This window comes from Ornithorhynchus anatinus, chromosome X3, assembly GCF_004115215.2.
Source record: "Ornithorhynchus anatinus isolate Pmale09 chromosome X3, mOrnAna1.pri.v4, whole genome shotgun sequence".
NCBI classification, from domain to species: Eukaryota; Metazoa; Chordata; class Mammalia; order Monotremata; family Ornithorhynchidae; genus Ornithorhynchus; species Ornithorhynchus anatinus.
Window position 1 is genome coordinate 25,323,451 of NC_041751.1, and position 24,386 is coordinate 25,347,836.

General features: G+C 45.1%; 1 protein-coding gene across 9 annotated transcripts in view; it reads right to left on the bottom strand.

Annotated features, from left to right (window-relative positions):
• Positions 1–1,182: 1,182 nt before the first annotated feature.
• Positions 1,183–24,386, bottom strand: part of APC (APC regulator of WNT signaling pathway) — a 121,601-nt gene continuing 98,397 nt past the window's right edge. For 6 of the 9 annotated variants that reach the window (XM_039910632.1, XM_029054016.2, XM_029054017.2 and 3 more), the window contains 9 exons: positions 24,074–24,178; positions 19,719–19,841; positions 16,112–16,490; positions 14,619–14,714; positions 10,585–10,724; positions 10,226–10,303; positions 9,791–9,907; positions 9,007–9,221; positions 2,067–8,643 (listed from right to left, as the gene is read on the bottom strand). In XM_039910632.1, the coding sequence (XP_039766566.1) occupies positions 2,067–8,643; positions 9,007–9,221; positions 9,791–9,907; positions 10,226–10,303; positions 10,585–10,724; positions 14,619–14,714; positions 16,112–16,490; positions 19,719–19,841; positions 24,074–24,178 (7,830 nt within the window). Of the gene's footprint in view, positions 8,644–9,006; positions 9,222–9,790; positions 9,908–10,225; positions 10,304–10,584; positions 10,725–14,618; positions 14,715–16,111; positions 16,491–19,718; positions 19,842–24,073; positions 24,179–24,386 lie in introns of all 9 variants that reach the window. The other 3 variants (XM_029054015.2, XM_029054020.2, XM_029054018.2) reach the window with 3 other exon arrangements.

Here is a 24,386-nt window from a genome sequence, read left to right on the forward strand (position 1 = left end):
ATGGTAACTTGGGCCCACCCTCCCCACACAAAGTCCCCTCATGGCACAGCTACCCCCCCCCCCCAGCCAGATATATTCACAGACTGGGGGATTTATTTTTCATTCACTTTTGAACACAAAGAATGCCTGGTGCTGCCTCCCTCAGGCAGTCATTACCACAGACGGAAGAGCCCCAGCACTGGGGCATTTATTTTTAAAATACAAAGAACGCCAACACAATCTACAAGGCAGGTATGGAGTTAGGGATGAAGTGAAGATGGGAATTTTCTTCCCATTTGTAAATGAGGCAACTTGTAATTTGTAAGGCTACTTTTAACCATCACTATAGTCCACAGAGTTGCATCAGAAAGTTTTATAACCAAAAAGGTCTTTTCTTTAAGGAATCGAATTTTAAAGATGCTTTATATTGTCTTTTCAGGGAAGCTTCAGTTTCAGGTTTTCTCGTCTCACCGTGATTCAGATGGTTGAGTGTGGGGAGAGGATCGAAAACTGTATAGAAGCCCCCAAGGAATGTAAGAAGTACTTGAACTTGGCTTTAAAAACTTCTGAAAAACACCATGCCCCTTGCTTGTGTTTTTGCTTTTAGAATACAGGAGGGAGGCAAGTCTGCGCTTTAGCCTAAGAAAATATCGAGTGGGCAATTACTGAAAATGATTGGGGAAAAAAAAAAAAGCTCATCTATTTCAGGAGAGAGAAGAAGGGCAGAGAAGCTACTAGGCAAGGCATAGTGGGAGTGAGGAACAGAACTTTTAGCGCTCATCCTGTAACGTGGCCAAACTGCGGTCTCAACTATAAAGTGAGGACAGATTCAGTGGTTCAACTCAAAAGGATGTTGTGTGGACAAATCTCCAGTGTTTCACTAATATTATGAAAGGGGGCTTGCTTGTATCTGCCTTTCAATGGATCGAAAAGAAGGAAATGTAGGTGGAAGAGCGGTGAAGGCCAAAAAACAGTGGTTAGAACTTTCCAATCTGATTATGTAGAGGGGAGTATGAATGACTGTCATGATAGGATAACTCAGGAATAAGTACACTTCAGTGCATAATATAGCTTTCTTCAGTAAAGCCGGGCATTGTGTTGTTTTTTAAACGGGGAGAATAAAAGAAAATCACAACAAAAGGAGGCTCATTTGACAGAAAACAGCTTCAACCACAGGATGAAATAAGACCATGGATGTCAGCAGAGATTACATACAGTAATAATTTATTCTGAAATGTTCATTTAGTTTCTGTTGAGACATAACCCATGTCTCATTAATAAAAGAGCAGCCATCTCACCTCAAATACCAGAATATACAACAAGTTACAGCATAGCAAAATTTCTACCTACTTTCAGATAAAATCTAGCTCCGGTAAAATAATTTCGTTCCAGGTTTTACAGTTACACAGATTTCCTTTTTTTTTTTTGCAGAGCACAAACAAAGTAGTGTAAATTGTTACACCATATCTACCTATGCACATCATTGTGACCACAGAACTGTTAATCATACTTCGGAAATTGAACCATCAGTTTCATTCATGCAGAAAAGCAGGCTGGGAAAGCTTGTTCATCGGGAACCATATTACTGTGAATTTCACAGCCACATGATTAATTATAGGGTTAGATGGATTCACAAAACCAAAAACTGAGATTTTTTTTCTTTTTTTTGCATAAATAACACCAATTTTTTTTTCCCTGATGTGAGTTTAGTCAGTTTATAATCTAGAAATGATTGATACACAGCATTACATTGTATCTTCTCTATCGGTAATGTTCATTACTTTAAGACAGGCAATAATTAAGTGACCATGGGATTCTTCTTAAATACAAGTAAAACGTACTGTACAAATATACTTGCTTTACCGACGACTTTTCTTCCCTAAACACTCAGGCATCCCTCCAAAATATGACCAGTGAAGACAAAGTATGCTATCAAATATGGCTTCCAGAACAAAGACCCTCTAACAAGAATCAAACCTATTTACAAAAGATTCTTCAGTCTTCTTTAAAGTTTCATTTGAAACAGAATTTCTACATAGCAGTTGTAAATAATACATTATGTTCTTTGTTCACCCATTCTGGCTCTCTTAAACAGAAGTCACCAAGTAAGAGCCAGAATGGCGTTTAGGGCTCTGAGTTCCTCCGGGCTCTGGGTTTTCCGTTTTCGAATCCCGTTTCTTTGTGCTATTATTGACCGGGGTGGGGATCTGGGATGGCCGAGCTGAACTGCTGTCTGCGCTGCTCTTCCTAGGGCTCGGATTGTAATTGAAAGGGGTCACTCGGGCGGCAACGGCTCCACTTGGGGAGCTGTGCTTGCTCGAGCTGCTGGAACTGAATGGCGTACGCTCAGGGACGGAACTTTCCCCCGGCTCCGGAGCGGGGGTCGGATTGCTCTGGGCCGGCTTGCCTTCAGTCCCCTTTTTATCTGGGCTATCTAGCTGAATGAACGAATTCAGGCGATTTTCCAAGCCCGCAGAGCGAACTGGTGCATTGCCATTTCCCGCATTTTGTTTCCCCTGACTCTCTTTTGCCTCTTTACCGGTTGAACTGCCCTTCTCGGAAACGCTGTCAATCACCGGGGGAGTGTTTCCCGTGGGAGATCTTCCCGATCTAGGGTTATTGATGGGACAGTCCTCGATCCTCACCCACACGTCCTCTGTCTTAGAGACAGCGGGGGCCATTTGATAAACCAGAGTCTTCGAGTCCGCGCCGTTTGGGGCGCCCGAGGAGACGGCCTGAGGTGTGTTACCTGCGGGAGCCATCTCGCTCTCCTTGATTTTTCTCCACGTCCCTTTCGCCGGGGCTTGGTTTTCTTTAGCCGGTTTGGGGCCCGCGGGAGCACTCACCTGCTTCTCATCTTCACTTTTGGCCTTCTCGCTGGATTCCGACGAAGCAGAGAGGATCGAGGAAGAGCTTCCAGTTCTTCGCCAAGTGCTTACGCGAGGGAGCGAGGAGGAGTGTTTGCTGTGCTCGCGCTTCCAAGTTCCGGATCGGTTGATCGGCAGCCTGGAGGGGCTCTCGGAATGGGAGCGAGCGATATCGTGGCGTTTCGCCGGCCTTCCCTCGCTGTAGTCGACACCGGGGTTGAGAGAGGGAGGCAGTCTGCGCCAACCCCCGGCCTGGACCGAAGGATGCGTGGAGAGCGGCGTGTCGGGAAGGGATGGGCTTAACACCGGAGTCTGGGCCTGGGATCTCGTGGGTGAATCCGGTCGCGAAGATGGAGAGAGGGATTCAAACGAGGCGGATTCTTCCAACTTTCTCCTCAGCGTGGGGCTTGGAGCTTCTTTAATGAAAGTGGACTGCCGCACTAGAACGGGTCTCTCCGATCTGTCGGACTCGCTCCCGCTGGATTTGGTTGAAGACATTCTGGAGAGCTCTACCTTTTTGTTGGGCCCGCTGCCGCCGGCTGCCTGGTTTAATCCTTTGGAGGCGGACTCGCTTCTGGGAATACTGCTGGGGTTCTTGGACAGGCCTGTTGGTTTGGCAAGATTCTGCTGACTCATCTGCCGGCCCGGAGACGTGTACGCCATTCTTCCCGAACCCGAGGACTTGGTTGAAGCAGTACTGGGGGATGACGTCCGGGGCAGTTGAGACAGCTTGTTGGGAGGACTTATTCCGTTTCTCCCGGGGGAAATGGAGCTTCGCCCTGGAGACTGCATGGGCCTACTCAGTGGCTGCTGAGGCGGTCTAGAGGGAGTGGAATCTCTTGACCCCGATCTGGAAGGTCCTTTACTCGACCCGCCCGCTTGGGATGGCTGCCGGTTCACTGGACTGGCTTCTGACTTGATCGTCGGCTTGGCCCCTCTTGGAGAAGTCGTGGCGGGCTGGCCTTCGTTGGGGCTTTTGGAGGCCGGGGCCTTCAGCGGGGGGGCCTTTTTGGCAACTGGACTCGTGCTCGAAGAGCTGTTACGAACTCCTGGAATGTGAATCATTGTTCGACCTCGGGAGATGGACGGCATATTTGTTGGCAGGGGCTGCTTCAACTGGCTGGAGAGTTCTGAGTTTGACCGGACTTTCCCAGTAATCAAGCTTTTGTACACTTTTTTCCCTCCTTTGATCCCCTTGTTTTCAGACTCGACTTTTTTACTTTCTAACGTACTTTTTTCCCCAGGCTTCAGTATTCGGGGGCCTTTATTGCTCGTAAAGGGTTTCTCCTCTTGGTCGGGGGTGAGATGAAATGGTGAGCCCAAAGAAATCCCAGATTTTAGTGACAGGATGGAATCAGAGTCAGATGAAGCTTGTCTAGATAAACAAGCAGCGGCAGCAGCTTGATGCAGACTACTTACGATGGAATTTGCACCTTCCTGAATCGCCTTCCAATCAAAGTTCTCTGAATCGGGAGAGAAACCATGCTCTGAATCTGGCCTTTGGATGTCTCTCAAATCAAGGGTCAAATCTTCGGCTAATATGCCACCCAGGTTCCGGGAACTATTCTTTTCATTATCCCCCTTAAGTCTGGAAGGCTTTTTCTTTTTCGGCATCGCGGAACTGATGCATTCCTGCAAGAGGTCATCTTCAGAATCTATACTAAGAGAACTCAGGGAACTGTTTCGCGAAAAACACACTGGGGTATCTTCGACGTGAAACGACTTGGGCGCGTAACCCGACGCTTGAGGTCTACTCGATTCGATCTGTGTCTCGGGAGGTTCCGGTGGTTTGATGGGTTCGCTCTCCTTGTTGTTATTGTTTTCTTGGTCGATGTCACTGAGAGAACTCAGAGATGAATTACGAGAAAAGCAAACGGGTGTGTTTTCGATAGCAAAATTCTGCATTTTTTCATCTGAAGCCGCTCCTCTATCCGGGATATCTTTAGACGGCTGAGGGAAAGCGGCTGGCTTTTGCAGTGAAGTCTTGGGCTGACCCCTGCTCGGCGGCGGTTTCGGACAAATTTGGGTTCTATTGGTAGATGGCTCCGGATGGCTGCTAGCGTTAGCGTCTGCTTCCTTGGTTTCTTTTCCTTTCCGTAACTCTGCCTTTTCCCTAGACAGGTCAACGTCATCGTCGTCGAAATCCAGGGAACTCAAAGAGTCATTTCGCGAAAAACAGTACGGAGTGCCTTCAATTGGCGTGTAGTGGTGCGGGGAATCGAAAGCGTAGCTTCCTCTTACACGGTCTTCGTTATTTGGAAGTTTATCATTGAAGTCCCTGGAGTGATTTTTCAGATTCTGCTTCTTTGCCTCTTTGTGGTCCGTATAAGATCTCTCCATATTAAAGTTATTTTTGGAGTCGGCATTTTTCTTCACTCGGGCCCTATATTCAATACTCTGAGGCATGGGCTTAACTGGGGAGGTAGGCTTCTTCCTCTCGCCATCCGGCTGACTTATGCTACTTCCCGAGGAAGCCGCTGATGCTTGCTGAACCTGATCCATGATCTTTTTCACCCGGAAAGGCTTGTGACTTTTTCCTTTGGGCATGGCGGAATTAATGCATTCCGCAAGGATGTCCCCTTCTTCGGCTTTGCCGTCATCCAACACGGGAGTAGTTGAGGCCGAGTTTTTCCCTCTCTGAATATCTTCTATGCTTCTGCCTTCTGTAGGGATGGTATCTCTCTTTTCAAACTCGGCCGGCTGGGCCCCCGTCCCGATGTTCTCGATGGCAGCCAACTCGTTCGGGGGGGACTCTATCGTGAGGTCACTCAGCGACGTAGCTGTGGAGAAGTTTATCGGGGTGCCTTCTACACAATACACCCGTGGCATATCATCTCCGGGGGTGAAACTAACATGCTTTTGAGGCTGTAATCGGCTCTGGGAAGGAAGGAGTTTGTACACTGGCAGCTGACTGGGCTTCCTGGCCACAGGTGGAGGGATTTTCGAAGCAGCCTGTGAGGGCTTCTTGGCTTTTCGGGAAGATTTTGTCGGCATAGCTGAAATGATACATTCTTCCAATATGTCAATGTCGTCGTCGTCCGAGTCATCCAATATGTCCTTCTCTGATTCCGTGGGTTTCTCCGCTGCCTTCTCCTGCTTTTCGGTTGGCTCTCCTGGCTGCTCAGGGTCTGTTTCGTTTCCATGGTCATTTTCCTGTACTGGAGGCATTATCCTCAACTCCACGTCCTTCTGTATATACGGTTCATCGAGGCTCAGCGCGCTTAGGCTGGAGGAGCAAGAAAATCCATCTGGGGTGCTCTCTGTAGCAAAATGCATCAGAGTATCAGCATCGGGCAATACCTGGACCCGCTGAACCGCAGCGCTCACAGCCGCCAGCCTGGGCCCAGGTTCTCTTTTGTCAGGATGCAGCCCTTTGCTTTTAGCAGCATCCCTTTTCGCCTGGACCACTTGGGGAGGCGGCGGGGTCTTGCTCCTACTTGGGGGCATGGTTTGCCCGGGGCTGTCTGGAAGGTCGCTGGGGCTTATGATGCCACTAACCATTCCACTGCAAGGCTCGCTCTGAACAGAGCTTGCAATCGAGCGGCTCTCAAAACTATCCAGGGAACTCACAGACGTACAGCGGCTAAACATGAGTGGCGTCTCCTGCACGTAATGCTCGGGCGGGCTCTTCGGGGTTTGTGCCCCACTTTTGGATGGAGATTTGGCACCGGAGGAAAATTCAACAGCTTTATGTCTCGACGAATCAGAAGGCGATATGTTTGAAGTCTGGAGCCGGCTGGATTTGGTTCGCATATGCTGGGAGGCGGATGGGACTTCGCTTGCGGCATCCTCGGTTGACCCAGCTCCGGCACTTTCTTTCAGCTCCGTTATCTGCAGCGTGCTGGCGGGGTCGGTGCTACGGGTCACCTGGTCACGCCCAATTTCATCTTCGGCGGACGACAAGGATGACAGAGAACTACACCGCGAAAAGCATATCGGTGTGTCTTCCACACAGTACGTCTGAATTGTTTCTTGGTTGATGGAGGGAGCCTTGCAGGAAGCCGCCTTTTGAGTCTGTCCGCCTCTACCTGGCACGGAACTGGGGTGGAGCTGGCCCTGCCTCTTGGCACCAGCCGAGGAGGTGGACACATTTCCGTTGCTCGTGGAGATGTGCTCCGCTTTGGCGCTCTGCACTGAAGAACTCTTGGAGAACGAGAAAGATGGCTTCTGCGAGGAAGGCGGGACGTCGCTGGCGTATTTTAAACTATAATCGATAGGCTGGTCTGTGTGATGCGTCTCCTCGCTGTACTTGATACTGTAATTGGTTGGCCTGTCTTCCTCATGTTGCTCTTCCTCCGAGTAGCGTTCACTGTAGTTGGTCGGCTTATCGTCATCATCGTAATCATCCTCCTGACACAGGGACGGGTTCACTTTCTGGTTCATCCCATGACCAGAGCCCACTCGATTCGGCTCCGCGTTATTGGCTCCTCTGGATCTGTAAGGGGAGACGCACTCTTGCTGTCCAAAGTGAGACTGGAACTTTATGTGTTTGTCATCGCTGCTTTCGCCATACCCGGGATAGGTTGTGCTCGGACCCCTTGACTGCCTTTGTTCATTTTGCTTCAGTTCATCTTCTATCATGTGCTTCGGCCTGGCCCATCTCTCATTCTGGGAGGGACTCTGCCTTCCCGAGTTCAACTGCTCATCTGAATACTTCAGGCTGTAATTGATCGGTGTGTCGAGATCACCGTCGTTATCGTCCATGTGATTGGCACTGTGAATCTTATGAGCTAAGTCGGCTGGGTACTGCCCATAGCTGCAAAATTTACTCTCGTCATCTTCAGAATATGACTCAACGGAAGGTTTCATTTGGCCTCTTTTCCCATAGCCATCACTACTGCTGACGCTATTTAGGCTATCGTTTGAAGCTCGCTCATACTCCATTTTGGGGTACGGCACAGGACACGTCCTGTTGGCATTTTCGGATTTAGGAAAGCTATACGTACTCGAATGTGGGTGGGCTGTTGACGCTCTTCTCAGGGCGGTCCTTTCGTCCGCCATGCAATGCATTTCTGTCGTGGGTCCAGAACTCCTGTCATCTTGTGCGACATGAATGCTAGACACTTCTTCCATGACTTTGGCAATCTGGGCGGCGGTGGTGGACAGCTGCATTCCTATTCGCTTGGAAGAGTTTCCGGGATTTTCTGGGGCTGGATGGTACGCGCCTAGTCCGATCCCTCGCTCTCTGTCCAAACTCCTGTCTTTTTCAGAACGAGAACTTTCCAAGCCTCCTCGCGCAGAGGAAGAGGAGCCAGGCACAGGCAAGACCGTGGCATTTAAATATGGCGAAAGGACAGTCACATTTCCGGTAGTAAAACTCTCAGACCTGCTCTCGTCATGCCGATTAGGGTCAAAAACGTAGTCGCTATATAGATTTTGCTTGTGTCTCTGCTTGTTACGATGAGATGCTTTGGGGCTTAGATTATCAATGTTGTCAAAAGTCTCCGATAAATGCTGAGCATCTAATTCAGCTTCCAATGCCTTTTGCTTTCTAACGTGAAGAGATGGCAAGCTGGAACCGGGAGACATGATATTGGCATCCTTGTATTTTGCAGGTCTGTTTGCCATCAAGTTTCTTAAAGCTGCAGCACTACCCATAGCGATCATTTTGTGCTTTGAGTGAATGAGATTCTTGAGCATGCTAACGGCTCCCATGTCCCACAGTGCTTCCTGATCTTTAGCATTTCTTGCTGAAAGATTCCACAAGGTTCCACACGCATTACTAACTATTGTCAAGCTATGAGATTTCAAGTGCTGTAATAATGTCTGCAAGCAGCTGCTTTCTCTCAGGATTTGCCTGAAATAATACAAACACAAACGAAAACAAAAAAGTCAGAGCGCTAAATCATTAAGGCCTGTTTTTTCATCACAGAGCCACAACACCCTAAAAAGGCCAGACTCAAAAACTACCCAAATCTCTGTGCGTACATTCAGACTATACACTTCGACTCTCCAAATTGTAAAGCAGATGTACGTGAAGGTAACTTCCTGAATGCTTAAGGCTATAGCTTTTCAAGTTCTGTTCCATTGCCTTCGACTGTCTTGGCCGCTGGTTTCAGCTCCTGAGAGGCTAGGCTGCTCTAATGAGGCCGTCCCTTGCCTCTCCCTAAAGCATCGCGCTCAGCTGGGGGTGCAGAATGAAATGAAATCACGTACGTACCTGTGGTCCTCGTTGGTGGCTATTAGGCTGGACACATTCCGCAATATCCCGCCTCCACTTTCAATGATGGCTAAAGTATTCGTTTGGCTACGGTACGTTAGGGTGCCAACTAGAAAGGCAAGAGCACCATCCACAGCACAGATCTCGGCTTTATTCTCAGTGCAATGAGCTGACAAATTCCACAAGGCACTCAATACACTTTTTAGAGTGGATTCCTGCAAACAGACAACATATATACCTGATCAGACTGCAGAGCCAAATCTCACAGTTTTTAATACCGGTCGACATTCTTTTTAATGGAAAAATTCAACTGACGGTGGGATCTGGATTCCCCATTAGCATCTTCATTTTTATTCCCTAGATAATCTAGCACTAGGCTATGAGGTCAGTGCTTCTACCATCTGTTAAACAAGCAAAATGATAAATACAGTCCTTAGCACATAGTAAGCACTTAAATACCAGCATTATTATAAATACAGAGGAAATGCTTATATAATTCTCTCTCGGTTTAGGGTGCTAAATCTTTAGGTAGGAATATAGCTTTCTAAAATCTCTAAAGTTACAGGAAATTAGCAAATAGTACGGTGCTCTAGAATATATTGTGAAAAAAAATGCCGTTTGAATACTACAAAAAAGCATGCCAGTCGTATCTCAGTTGTGTTATGTACACAGCCAGATTGAGAACCATTTGGGAGACCACAGTGCCCGATCAAAACTAACTCAGAATTGAATCTCACCCTTTCCCGGCATCACATGCTACACTACCAAGAATCCAGAGTGGTACCTTTTTAACTTCCAGAGCACATTCCATCAGTGCTTTCACACTTCCAACTTCACGCAAAGTCTTTTTACTGTTTACATCAGCCCGCCATGATAAATTCCTCAAAACACTTGCAATGACCTGTGAAGTAGAGTTTAATAAATCTTTTTCAGAATGCTGGTTTCTTTAACTTTCTTGTAGTTTCTCAATGCCAGGAATTCAGTGGAAAATCTCTAATAACTAAGGCAGCTCTTAGCACTTGTGTGAATTACCAAGAGATTCCAGACATGCTGGACTTGGGGCGGGGAGGGCTGGGAGGGGATGGGCTTCTGTCCCCTCGTCCCCAACAGATCTGATCTGGGCTCAAATCGGAGGTTCCAGCCACTTTAACAAAACAGGAGGCCATTCCTTTGGTAGAAAATCATCATTCACCCCCGTGAGAGGACCAAAAAGCGTTACCTGCTGTAAATCTTCACTTTCAGATTTCAACTGGGCTACAAGAGCTCTCATACAGCCTTTCATAGAACACAGAGTAGCCTGTAAAATAAAAAAAGGAGAAAAGACTAGAAAGTGAACATGCAGAGTGTTTGAAATTCAATGCATGGCTTTTGACTTTGGGAGATCAGAGGTTGAAATACAGTCTTAATGGCCTCAAGAGAACCTCTCTCCAGTGTGCCCACCTGGAAGGACAGACCCACACTGGAAAAAGAGTGCATGTCAGTGTGTGCATGACACTAGGCGGGGCCCTGATTAGTATTCTTGCAGGCAGGAAAATGAACCAAGCCCCATCTAAAACAAAATCATAAATGGCAACATACCTTGTTAGCTACATCCCCAAAAGTTAAGTTTGTCAAAGCCATGCCAGCATATCGTCTTAAAGTAACACTGTAATGGTCATGAGTAAGCCCATACATTTCACAGTCCACTTGCAATAATTCTGCAATGGCTTGTAGTCCCCCTATTTAAAAATAAAAAAAGCAGAAGGAAAATCATACTCATTTCAACCCTTTGGGCACTTGGTATTCACCCCATCCTCAGCCCCCAGCAGTTATGTACATATCTGTAGTTGGATTCTAATCCCGGCTCTGCCACTTGTCTGCTGTGTGACCTTAGGCAAGTCACTTCACTGTGCCTCACTGACCTCATCTGTAAAATGGGGAATAAGACTGTGAGCCCTATGCGGGACAGGCACTGTGTCCAAACCGATTTGCTTGTATCCACCCCAGTTATAGTACAGCGCCCGGCACATAGTAAGCGCTTAACCAATACCCTGATGATTATTATTATTCTTTTATTTATGTTAATGCCTGTCTCCACCTCTAAACTGTAAGCTCCTTGTGGGCGGGGATCACACCTACCAACTTTGTTGTATTGTACTTTCCCAAGGAACAGTGCTCTGCACACAGTGAGTGCTCAGTCAATACCATTGATTGATCGATGGATGAACCCAAGAAAAACCAGGAGGACTTTTGTAATTCTAAATTCTGTTCATGAGAAAAATTATCATTGCCCTGAATAGAGCATTACGCACCAGAGGTGAGCAGTTGAGTGTGTCATCCTGACTTGCTCCCTTTATTCATCCCCACTCCCAGCCCTACAACACTTTAGGTACGTATCCATAATTTACGTACTGATATTAACGTCTGTCTCCTCTAGACAGTAAAGCTCGTTGTGGGCAGGGAATGCACCTGTTATATTGTTATACTGTACACTCCCAAGTGCTTAGCACAGTGCCCTGCACAAGGTAAGTGCTCAATACATATGACTGACTGATTGATTCCAAGGTTGGCTTCCTACGGGGATCTTTCTGAACAGCTTCATATCGAAAACCATCTAACTTGACCTGAACGCCTCCCAAGTTGTTATTTTGGGCCCTTGAAACACCTCTGATTTTCGCTTACAAAATCCAAATTTCCTTTTTAAACTCATTCTCCAATAATAAGTGCATTGTTATAATGCCATGTTCCATTCATTAGTTGAGAGACAAATTTTGTATGATTTAGCCAAATCCTAATATGTACTCATGTCTCTCTTTCCTCCTCTTTTAGTACTGATTAGGTGTGTGGGATTCTTTAACGTCCTTTCCGGGAGCCAGGAAATACTATCAAAGGCTACAAATGGCAGAGGTGGGTTACTGTTAAAAGCACAAACCTACTCACGATTACTGTAAACTGCAGGCTCTTATCTGTCACTGTTTAGATGGAAACAGAGTCAAAATTCTTTGAAAGCAGGGATCACTGCTTAATTATCCCCTCTAAAGCAGTGCAGTGTTCTGTACACAACAGGTGTTCAATACATGAACGACTGCCTGACTAAATGATTGACTGATGGAAAGCCTCTTTCTAACAATCAACAGTAATTTTTCTGGGCACCAACACATTCTGGCTTATTTGAGGGTCTTCATTGGAATGGACAGTGGATTATTTCAGGAAACAAATATTGACATCACTAAGGTGTGCAGAAATAGGGATGGCTTGGCTACCTTGTAGGCAGGGATCATGTCTACCCACTCCATTGTATTGTACTCTCCCAAGAGCTTAATATTGAGCTCTGCCCACAGTAAGCATTCAATAAATATCCATCAATCAGGACTATGGTTGTCCCATCCATATCCTAGAGTTTAATTCTGTGAAGTTGCAGAAGTCATTTGTTTTAGTCTGCCTTCTGCTCAGATCCTGGGGCTAACAGGGTCCGCTTCTGACCTTGAAATGGGACCAAGAACGGCCCTTTCATTTCCAAAAACGTTATTCTCAGTTCCAAAAAAAAAAAAAGATTTCCAGTATGGGGGGGGGGGGGGAGAAGAGAGGGTGTGGCCTTTTTTTTTGTAACCTGTGGTATATCCATTTCAGCAGAATTAAAAACAATGGATTAACAGAAGCTAAAATATCTTAGCAGTTTTGACCTAGATGCCAACTTGTGGTATGAGTGACTACAGAAGATTCAGCTTTTAGGGTAGGGCACTGATAGCCTCTTTAGGGGACTGAAAGAGAGTTGAAATCAAGTGCCTCGTGGGAGGGGCTGGGAGAGGTAGGTAGGCTCGAGGCACTTTATTTCACCCCTTTCCCGAGCCCACCTGCTTTCCCCAGCTCCACCCATTCCTCTGCTCATGGGCTGGAGCTACTTTTCAGACCTCTTAGTGTCTGCCTCTTTGAAGGCAGCGTTTAGACCACTGCCTCCATTGCTGTCACTCCTGCAACCTGCCTTCTTCCCCATGGCTCTCCACCACTGGATTATCACTCTTGTTTTTGGCATCATCATCAATTGTATTGATTGAGTGCTTACTTTGTGCAGAGAGCTCCTCCCCTAGACTAAGCTTGTTATGGGCAGGGAAAGTATCTGCTACTTCTGTTGAATCATACTCTCCCAAGAGTGCTCTGCACATAGTAAGCGCTCAATAAATACCACTGATTGATTGTGGAGCACTGTACTAAATGCTTGGGAGAGTACTTGGGCTTGGGCAGTGCTTGGGCAGACACTTCCCCTGCCCAGAATGAGTTTACAGTCTAGTTTACATCAGAGCAAACCACAGAAAGGCCAGATTTACTTGAACCGCTTTAAATTCCTCGTGGGCAGGGACGGTGTCGACCAACTCTATTGTACTTTCCCAAGTTGTTTAGCATGGTGCTCTGCACATAGTAAGTGCCTAATAAATACCACTGATTGACTGATTGTTTGATTTTTAGTCTATTCAGGTGGAGGTGGACCCAGCAATGGGGTGGAGTGGAACAGGATGGAGCCAAAGGAAGAGGAGGAGGGTGGTGATGGTGGCATTAAGATGACAATGAGCTGCAGGTGAGGTCCTGGTACCCATAAACCCTCTCAATACAAATTAATTTGCATTATTACTGGGTGAAAAAAAATCAGTGCTTGGAGGAATATCAATATGTGAGATGTTACCTGAGTTATAAATTGAATGAGTAGCAAGCAAAAAGTACCATGGCTTTTCTAGTACACACACACACACACACACAATATATTCGGGTGATCCACGAATAATTAGCAGAAATCCCCGATTTGTACTTAGATATCCCTGCCCTGCCACCACCCTAGTCACTGTCTATGCTCCTGGCCGCTAAACTCTCTCCTTTTCCTGAGCTGTCCTAATGGCTCCGCTCTCAGGGCCTGGCCTCCCTCTTTCTCTCTCTCTCTTTCCCCGGTGCTCTCTCCTCCTTTCCCTAATTCAGCCCTGCTAAAACAGTTTAGAGCTGAGAGCTGTCTCTGAGTCAATCACAAAACCGGTGATGTTCTTGTTCAGAGATGTGTACTTCATACAGAGGTGCCTATTAATACAATGTGAGAAAGCAGAATCAATTAAAGAGGGCACCCCTTGCTGACTGGATAAATTTTTTTTAAAAAATCTACTTCACTGCTAAATTGCTTACTCTTCAGCTAAAGATATACGAGGCCCAGATCTGGCAGTTTTTCCCAATTTAGGGCAATGAAAAGGGGACAGCATATATACAATTTTTTTTCGGGGTGGGCATAATACAAGCTTTACAACACTACCCTTCCAGCTTAACCTTTGGGACTGTGGGGTGGGAAGGGAGGTGTTAATTCTGTCCATTTCTTGCTGTGGCTATTTAAGGTGACAACTGGTTTCAAGTGGAATGGTAATTTCTGCATTGTAGTAACACCTCAGTACTAGAAACAAGGGTGGAATCACCCTCTTGTTTCATTCTGGTGACCAAGAGCCAGAATTATATGAATATGGAGGTGATTGGACAAGCAACACAATTTATCAAATGATCAAGGAAGGATCTTCTACTACTAGTCTGGATTTCAAACACGATTTAAAGATGAACTATTACCTTTCCATGACAGAGCCATATTTAAGAATTCATTTTTTTCTTACCAAGTTCATTCATTGCATGCCTGTGCTCTTCATCAAATGAAAGCTTCATTAGAACACACACAGCTGGGCAGATCTGATGCTCAACGGGTGCCGGCACTGTGCATTAGTAAAATGAACATCATAATTTTCTTGAGATCTTGAAAAAATCAATAAAGACTAAAAACCAAAGTCTTGAAATGCCATTTTGCAAGCTACTTCTAAGGCTGAAAATGTGGGGAAATTATCTGCTTAGCTGAATGCTCAAAAATGTTCATTGCCATTTAAGTGCCTTTGCTCTAGGCAAAATATGCTAGGATACATCATCTGAGTTTTAAGGCCTTGACACAAACCTGAAGAGACATCAGAAAGTCCAAGACATTAAAAGGACTAGAGAAAATGAAAATCCATAAGGCAAAGTGTCAGTGTAAGAAGACTGAAAAGTGGGATCGTTCAACATTAAATACTGTTTCTTTTTTAAGACTAATTATTTTCACTTGACTTGTTTCCATTGCAAGTCCTCAAAAATATGAGAAATACATAATGTAAAAAGTCTATGAGAAGCAAAGTTTTGCCTAATTATGTATATACTACAATATCAAGGCCATAGATATTCCACTAAAGACATCAAAATCTTCCAATTCCTGATGAAATACCCCCCCTTCTGTGCCTAACCAACAATTCAAACCCAAATATGCTTACATTGATCATCCTAGGAAACCATTAGATGAAAAACTCTCTTTGGCACAGAGTATGAAATTCTAGGACCGAGGCCTTATTGTCTATATTCCCCTGTCTCTGCACTCTGCCCAGATTGGATCTGTCTCTCTGTGTCAGTTTGCTGCTTATCGTCCCGGACTTTTTCAACTTTTTTTTTTTTTTTGATCGGCCTGTTCACACATGGAAGAGCCCCACACAAGGACGATGCTGTTTGGGCCCAGTTTTGAAGCACTGGAGGCCGCTTCCCTCCCCACCCCTCCGAACCCCTTTCCCCCCACCCCGGTCAGTGTGACACGGGACTAGCCAACAAGGACATAGCACACTTTATTGGTAAATTACTCCACCCACTCGAGTCATTACATGATCCGTCGGCTAGCTAAAGCCAACAGGCAGTTTGCCCTCACCGTCTCCCAAGTGACTAGCTGGGGAACCACCTGGGAGGCAGAGCATGGGCCTGGGAGTCAGAAGGACCTGGGTTCCAATTCCGGTTCTGCCACTTGTCTGCTGGGTGACCTTGGGCAAGTCACTGCATTTCTCTCTGGGCTTCTGTTTCCTCATCTGGAAAATGGGGAGTAAGGGAATAAGCCCCAGGTGGGATGTGTGCTGTGTCCAACCTGACTAGCTCGTATCTACCCCAGCGGTAATTACAGTGCCTGGCACATAATAAGCGCTAGTGGTAGCGGGTCCGATGGTGGATGAGCACCGGCGGTCCGGGGATTGGTCCAAATACGTGAACCCCAAAAGTCTAACTTTGCTCCATCTTCCCCATCTGCTCTGTACCGCGCACGGCAACGTACTTGGGTTTTTGTCCTGGTCCATGCCTTGTTCGTGGGCCTCCTGCCATTCCCAACACGTTTCACAGTAAGCACGGATCTGTTCCAAAAGATGAAGGACGCGGATTTCGCGCCGGCCTCGCTTGTCATCAGGCTGGGAGTGAATGATGTTGTGGAGTGCTGCGCTGGCCCTGGCCCGGGCCTCCTTACTGCCTCGAGAATTGCCCAACAACACAGAGTCTTTGTCATTGCCATGTAAAAGCTGGATGAGAAGAGGGAGACATCCCGACTGTCGCATGGATATGCAGCTGTCCTGGGAGCTAGACATAGCTAGCAAGGTTCGTGACATGTCATCCTTATCATGAGTACCAAGCATTGACAACAATGAATACACCATTTCCACCTGTGGGCCAAATCATTTTAAAAACAAAATTATGATTTCTGGCACGGGAAAATCCGGTCAAATGAAATGATGAATGGGGGCGGCTGCAAAAACATCTCTCATCGCTTTCCAGAATTCAAGAACGAACACTCGTTATTTAAAAACCGCAAGCAATACTAATTGCTACAATACATCATGGCCATTAATGTGGTAGCAATGGGCCCGGCGTAAAAGTGAGCTAGATGAAAACTTTCTAGCGGATGCTCAACCCAATTACCAGAACAGTTCATTAAAGGGTTAACCGATAAACACAAGTTATCCACAGTGGGATTTTATAGCCTACTTTCAAAGTATTTGACAATCACCCTTAGAGTCATTCCTAAAAGCCACATTTAAGCGGCTCAGTGCTCGACTGTTACATTGCTTTGGTCTTGTAAGAATAATAATAATAATGATTCCGGTATTTGTTAAGCGCTTACGATGCGCCAAGCACTGTTCTAAGTGCTGGGGTAGATATAATAATAATGATAATAGTGGTATTTGTTAAGCGCTTACTATGTGCAAAGCACTGTTCTAAGCGCTGGGGGAAAACAAGGTGATCAGGTTGTCCCACGGGGGGCTCACAGTTTTTAATCCCCATTTTACAGATGAGGGAATTGAGGCACAGAGAAGTTAAGTGACTTGCCCACAGTCACACAGCTGGCAAGCGGCGGAGCTGGGATTAGAACCCGTGACCTCTGACTCCCAAGCCCGGGCTCTTTCCACTGAGCCTCGCTGCTTCTCTATACACACGCAGTAACTACACCTCAGTGCGTGTCCAAAAGTCCGCCAACAGAATCGGAATTAGAGTCTCGGTCTGTTGATTAGGCCAGTGACATACACTGACTCTGCCAGCTCTGCCAGGTAAAAGGCGTTTCTTTAGAACCAAAGAGCTGAAATTCAGACTAGAAGATTGAACATGCCAGGAATTTTAAGCCGTTACAAATCATAGAATTATAAAGCAGAAGATAACCGCTTCTTTTTAATCTCTGACCTAGGGCAACGTGGAAAAATGTATGTATCATAGCTCTCTGAACACTCCTCTTTATACCCATGAATTTATAGTTAAAGGAAGAAGCGGTAATGTTGCCTCTCACAAAAGTGGCTCGTTTTCCATAAAATCTTTTAAATACTACACCTTTTCAGGGTGCTACAAAATTTCCCGGGGCTGGGTTATATTTACTGCCAATATTATGCTGGACAACAAAGAGAAAAATTAACATTCGTGTAAAAAACAGTATCAGGAAAATCGTTAGTTTGGAAAGCTTAAGAACCGGAAGTGTGTTAACCGAAATATGTTATTAAAAAACAACCACACACACCACACCCAATTGGTAAGTGCCAAATGGGGGGGGGGGGGGATCCCACACCAATAAGGGCATATAATTACCGGGAGCTAAAATACTGAATTAAGAAAAAATGTGTTTGAACACAGAGCTGGAAAAAGCCAAGTTTTTGGCCATTTTCTCCAGTTACGTAGTTCCTCCACTCCTTTGTATACCAAGTCCAGGTCTGTGGCCACTTCCCAGATTTCCTAAGTAGGTGAGAACTGGGCAATGGGGAAGGGCAGGGCAATTTATACTCCAATCTATCAATCCAGGTATTTACTGAGTGCTTACTGTGTGCAGAGCACTGGACTAAGCGTTTGGGACTCCAGAAATACAGCCCTTTCTGCCAGTAGCCACCCCTTCTGCACTCCAAGACAGCATCAACAGCATTAGAAAAGGCCACCCGCAGCTCCGTCTCGGGGTCAGGGGGGATGCTACCTCTAAAACGGAGCCAAACAAGATGGCTACCATGGAGATGGCCCGAATCTGGCCTGTGGACTTCATTTAATTGGCCAGCCACCTTATTTTTAGGGTCAATAGTTCATGAACGTACTTGAAATCTAATTCTTACACCTTCCGTTTAAGGGGCGTACATTTTAGGAAAAACACCCAAAAGATCTGAAAACAAAATTTCTAAGGAGCTGAATAAAAGTGCTGGCTTGCAGGAATACTGGTATTTCCAATTAATACCACTCATCTCAATTAAGTGAGTAGCCCATTTCAGACTTTGATGGGTCTAATTATTAAAACAAGTAAATCTAATGAGATTATTTAAAGACATTATCATCTCTCGGGGAAGGGGAAACCTAGGAATCTGACAAGTCTGACAAACCTGAAATAACCATTTCATTTTTCAGTCATTTCTGACAAGAACAAATCCTTAGATTACTTGATGTAGAATGGTAAGTAGACCTGAGTATTCTCTGTAAATGAAATGGCCTGGATTAAACGAAAAACAGCTTGCTGTCTTGGCCCATCTGCTGCAAGCATCAACCGTAGCAGCACAAAATGGACATTCTTTTTGGGTGCGCAATGCAGATAGGGTTGTAGGTCCTGCATTGGCCTTTACAGCCATATACATATGCCTGGGTGAATTTCGCCATTACTGGTGTCTTCTCTGAGTAGAAAGGACAACTCTTTCTGTGTTTTGTGTGCATAGGTACATATACACAAACACAATTATATATCTATATATACACACTACTATATATGTGTATACAAACTATATATGTATATATTTGAAATTTGTCCTAGTATACTACAGACAATTCCCAGTTTCTAAAATGAACCACATTGGGATTTTTCCCCCATTTTGCTTAATATAACCAGCTCTTTTTACATTTTAGCCCTCCAAACAACTGAGGCAAACTGGAAAATTTCTCACTTCTACTCAGTATAAGGTTAGTTTCCTTTACCCAGGGCTTATTTTCTACAATACTTCCCAAATTGCTGACTTCTAGGTCTGAAACCTGAGACTGGGGTGGGGATGGGAGAAGGAGGGGGAAAAAGAAGAGGGACATTTTTCCAATACACTGATTGCAATGTTTACAACTGAAGTTCTGAAGAGGTGCTTGGTCTGGGGGAGGGGGGACAGGAGGGGCAAACGACAAGGTAACTTCCTCCACTTCTCTTCTAGCCTAGGTGTTAGTTTCCCAGCTGGTCAATGTTTTCTGGGTATCTACTCTGGGTTTACCACCTTCCCCACTGACAGAAGTAGTGGAACTCCATTCCAAAGTGTTCCTGCAGGGGAAAAAAAAAAAAACCCAAAAAACCCTCCAAACCCTAACTTAGCTGTATGTGTGTAAAGATCCTTCTGTTAATATTAGTACCACAGGTAGAAAACATGAAGTTATTGTATTAGTAAAAATGTTGTGTTAGCGACCTGTGGTTTGTAATCTTCGGTTACCTTGGTACCCAGGTGACTTGTCAGTCTTCGAGGGACAGAATAGGTACTACTAGAGCTCATGACACTGGCTGTCTCGTGGTCCATCCGTGCAGTGGAACCCTATACAAGTTTAGACAATTAGACAGAATTACAAGTCTGAAATATCAGGACCAAAAAGATGGTGATGACACTTATGACAGTATCGTCTACTCCTCCTATCACTTATAGTCAAAGACCACCCGCTTAAAGGACAAATTTTCCAATCGCCACTTTTCCTTTGGAATTAATGCTTTCTGAACTTGCATTAGCAGCCCACCTGCCACAGCTGACCGATGGCAGGTTCTGGAGTGCTTCAAGGGGTCAGATCAATTATTTCATGCTTTTGCAACTTTTATGGGTTTCGAAAAAACATCTGGCTCAAACTGCTGGGGTGCAGGGTCAGTTCTGAAACAAGGGCTCCTGGGAGGGGACAGGAGAAGGGCAGGGTGCTCATAGGTACCAAAAAGTTATAGTTGGGTTCTCAGAATGAAAGGAAAAAGTTTGGAGGAATGCCCTGCATACTGCCGATTTTCTTCCCCAATCCAGAAACTAATCGAGGCAGGAAGTACCCCTGCTCATGAGATAGGAACAATACAAAACCTTTTAACTAAGTGGATTCCCCCAGAAAATTTGTACATTTGTTTGGCTGCTCTTAAAGACAGTCGGGGATCATGAGATCTAATTACCCTCGGAGGAAGGACGTTGGGCAGGATGTGAAAAGGAACTTCAGAACTTTTTAGGCCAGTGGAATTTACTGATTCCAACCAGGATTAAACGCCGGCTGTTACTAGAGACTTTGACAGCAAAGTTGATCTGTAGTCAAAGATCACCCGTCAAAAAGATCGCTTCCTTTTAGCGCTCAGAGTAGTCTCTATAAGCAAGCTTCTCTGGTAATGCCATTTAGAGCATTAAAATGCCACTACGCTATTCATTTGTTCAATCGGCCCTCCAAGCAGATCGTCTTGTCTCTGAATATTAATTCTATTACTCAGGAGACATTAAGAGGAAGGACTAAAAGGGGAGTTGATGCAAAGAAGAGCTATGTTGCTATGAAACAGTCAAGCAGATCACTGCAAATTCAGGTCAATTTTCAAAGCCATAGAGAAAAGCGTTATATTCTATTGGTGATGAAGAATTCACACATACACACAGAAACCCCCCCCACCAAAATCAGCCTCACTCATTTCCCTTCCCCATCACTAAATACCCTCAATCAGCCTAACAACAATCGAGGATTAAGAACCATCTTTAATTCTACTTCTAAACATGGTGATTATAAGTAGGTGGGCTCTTTGTGCAGAATAATAAAGGGTAGGGAGTAGATGCTGTGGAATCCACTCTCGACTGCGAATTTTGGGAAGCAGTATCTTTTGAGAAGCAGTGTGGTCTAGTGGGAAGAGTATGGGCCAAGGAGTCAGAGAACCTGGGTTCTAATCCTGCCTCTGCCACTTGTCTGCTGTGTGACCTTGGACAAGTCACTTAGCTTCTCTGTTCCTCAGTTATCTCATCTGTAAAATGGGGATTAAATACCTGTTCTCCCTTCTAGACCGTGAGCCCCATTAGGGACCAGGACTGTATCCGACTTGATTAATGTGCGTCTAGTCCAGCACATAGTACAGTGCTTGGCACACAGCAAGCGCCTAACAAGTACTATAAGTATTGTGAAGCCTCTCCATTCAAGGCCAGCATTAGAAGAAAAAAAAAATCAGAGTTCTAATCAGTTAAAACGTTTTAGACTGCCATTTCTCTCCAGTACTACTTGAAAACAGTACTGACATCAGCCTGTAACTTGGTTTTGAAGAGTGTTATTCAAAAGAATGACTCCTGATTGTAATGAGATTTTGGTAGATTTTTTTTTTTAAGTAAAGACTCTTTAAATATGAACCATAGCTAGTTAGGTTCAACTTATATTTAAAGTTAAAAACCAACATCACCAGATTCTTTGGAGCCATAACAGCCAAATTTCTTTTCTAAGGTTTCAATTAAGTGGGAGCCAACAACCTGCTCCGAGCCCTTTTTCCTGTAGCTGTGTTCAAGAAGAAGAGACACGGAGGGGTGAAAAAGTCTTTAACCAGTCCACTGATTTGGGGGTCTTCAAATGGTGTGGAAAACAAGCAGCTCTCCTTTATGTCACAATGAGGAAGTCAGCTGATAGTTCATAGGCAATCAGGGATTAAAACTGTGAGCCCCCCGTGGGACAACCTGATTACCTTGTATCTATCCCAGTGCTTAGAACAGTGCTCGGCACATAGTAAGCACTTTATTATTATTTGCAGAGGCAAATATTACCACCAGAGAGGTGTCCAACTTGTTCCCAGCTCAACAGGTGCAAGCTTCACTTTCTTGCTCACTGAGGTCATTCTGGGTAGTTATGCACCCCCACTTTACTTGAGGATTTTAGGAATAAGATGCTCCCTTAAAAAATTCCCAAATGGAACAAAACAAGTTGGAATAAGGGAATTTGCACAGACCCACAGGTTAAGGACCATCCGAGAAAAATCGATCCACTTGGTATACCATCAGAACTTTCTTTGTTTTCTTAAGTGTGTTCTCCTTTCATACCAAGTTTGTGTTCCTTTTCCTCCCTACCACATCTCCCATAGCTCAAGGACAAGGGAGAGGAAAGTAGCATGAGAATGAGAGAAGCAATGTGCCGGGGTGGCGGGGGACGGGACATAGGTTGTGGGGTGGTTTCCACACCCAATTCGTAATATGGATTTGCTTTTCAGCTTTTAGGTTGCTTCCTGGATGTTGGAATAGTCTAGGTCAAAGGTTTCCAAGGCGAAAGGGGGGTTGGTGGGGGAGAAGGAGCAGGGGCACTGCTAAGTAGAGAAGTGGGTATGGTCCCTGCTTTGGTCTCTGCTGAGCTGCTTTTCAAGGGCTCTCTCTCTAATCCAGGAAGAACTCTAGGACAGCAACCCAAGAGAATCTATTTATTTATTTTTATTAAAGTGTGTCTCCCACTCTAGACTGTGAGCTTATTGTGGGCAGGGAATGTGTTTATTGCTCTACCGAACTCTCCCAACCGCTTAGTACAGAGCTTTGCCCAGAGTAAGCACTCAAGTACAAATGAATGAAAGAGAAGCAGATGCGGTTGGAGGTAAAGAAAATTTGCTCCTCTAGACAGTAAGCTCGGTTTGGACAAGGAATATGTTTACCAACTCCAATATATTGTACTTGCCCGAGCGCTTCAGCATAGTACTCTGCACAAACTGCGGTTCCAAGCCAAGCCTGGCCATCTCAGTGTTTTCTTACTGCTGGGAGGGGCCTAGGTAATAGTTCAACTATAATAGAGGAAGACCTTAACATATGCTCAAATAAACTGGAACAGCACTAAGAAGACTTCTAAAATATTCATATGAAGGAAGATTTGAAATGAACCGTTCAGGACAATTCTTCCAAACTGCCTCAATAAAAACAGTTCAAAGCCACTATACATTTCGGATTAACAGAAAAAAAGAAAGTTACCTTAACATGATTGCTGGCATCAAGATATAATCGTTACGGCAATTGAATATTCTCAAAACTACTTTAATAGAAAAGTTCCAGTTATGGCGTATTATGAAAAACAAGAATTATCTTAAAAATCCAATATAGGGATGATAAAGAATCTAATAAAGCTGTTCTAACAAGCAGTTGTAAATGGGTCAATCAGATTTGACAGAACTGTTTGCTTAATACCTTCATTTCCCAACCAACTTCTTCATATTTACAATTTCACTCTAAACAAAGGATTTTATTGCATGGATCATTTGCACTTTTACTTAAAAGAGTGGTAATAGCAGTTGAATGCTTTCTTGTTAAGGGCAGTAAAAAAAAAGTCTTTTTTTTGAAATGCCACCTCTGAAGAAATACAGACAAGAAATGTACTAATAGTTAACGATTATGATACTTGCTAAACGTTTACTATGTGCCAAGCACTATACTAACTGCTAGGGTAGATACAGCATATGTAGATTGGACACAGTCGCTGTTCCACAAGGAGCTCATAATCTAAGGAGGGAGAGCCCGCATTGAATCTCCACTTTACAGATGAGGAAACGGACTCAGAGAAGTGAAGTGACTTGTCCAAGGTCACACAGCAGACGAGTGGCAGAGCCTGGATTAGAACCCAGGTCCTCTGACTCCCTGGCCCATGCTCTTCCCACTAGACCAGGCTGCTTCTTCAAAAATTTTGCACTGGGTGGCAATTTAACCCAGATTTCCCATGACGGGAGAGGTGAGAAATCTACCACTGAGTGACCAATCCACCACTATCCACTTCCCAGACACTTTAAACACCCTGGGTACAGAGAAATGAAATGTTCCTTTACCTGACCACTACCAGCAGTTGCCATGCTGATCTCGGCTGTTCCTTGACCTTCGTTTTGCCTCTCGGCTTCATGAGAACCTGCATCATGCTTGCTCTGGGGTGTCCTCTGTTAATGTAAGATTTTGCAGCATTACATTTGGAAAAAGGACTACACTCCATCAGGCAAATGCTTTTCACACTGGAAATGCCACAGAATTGCGCTTCGGATTTCATAACCTTTTGCTTCACTAATTAGCAGCTAACTCGGTGAACCTGTAAGATGAATGTGGAACGGGCCCTCTGAGGACTGTAGCTCTGCAAGACAAAGGATTTTC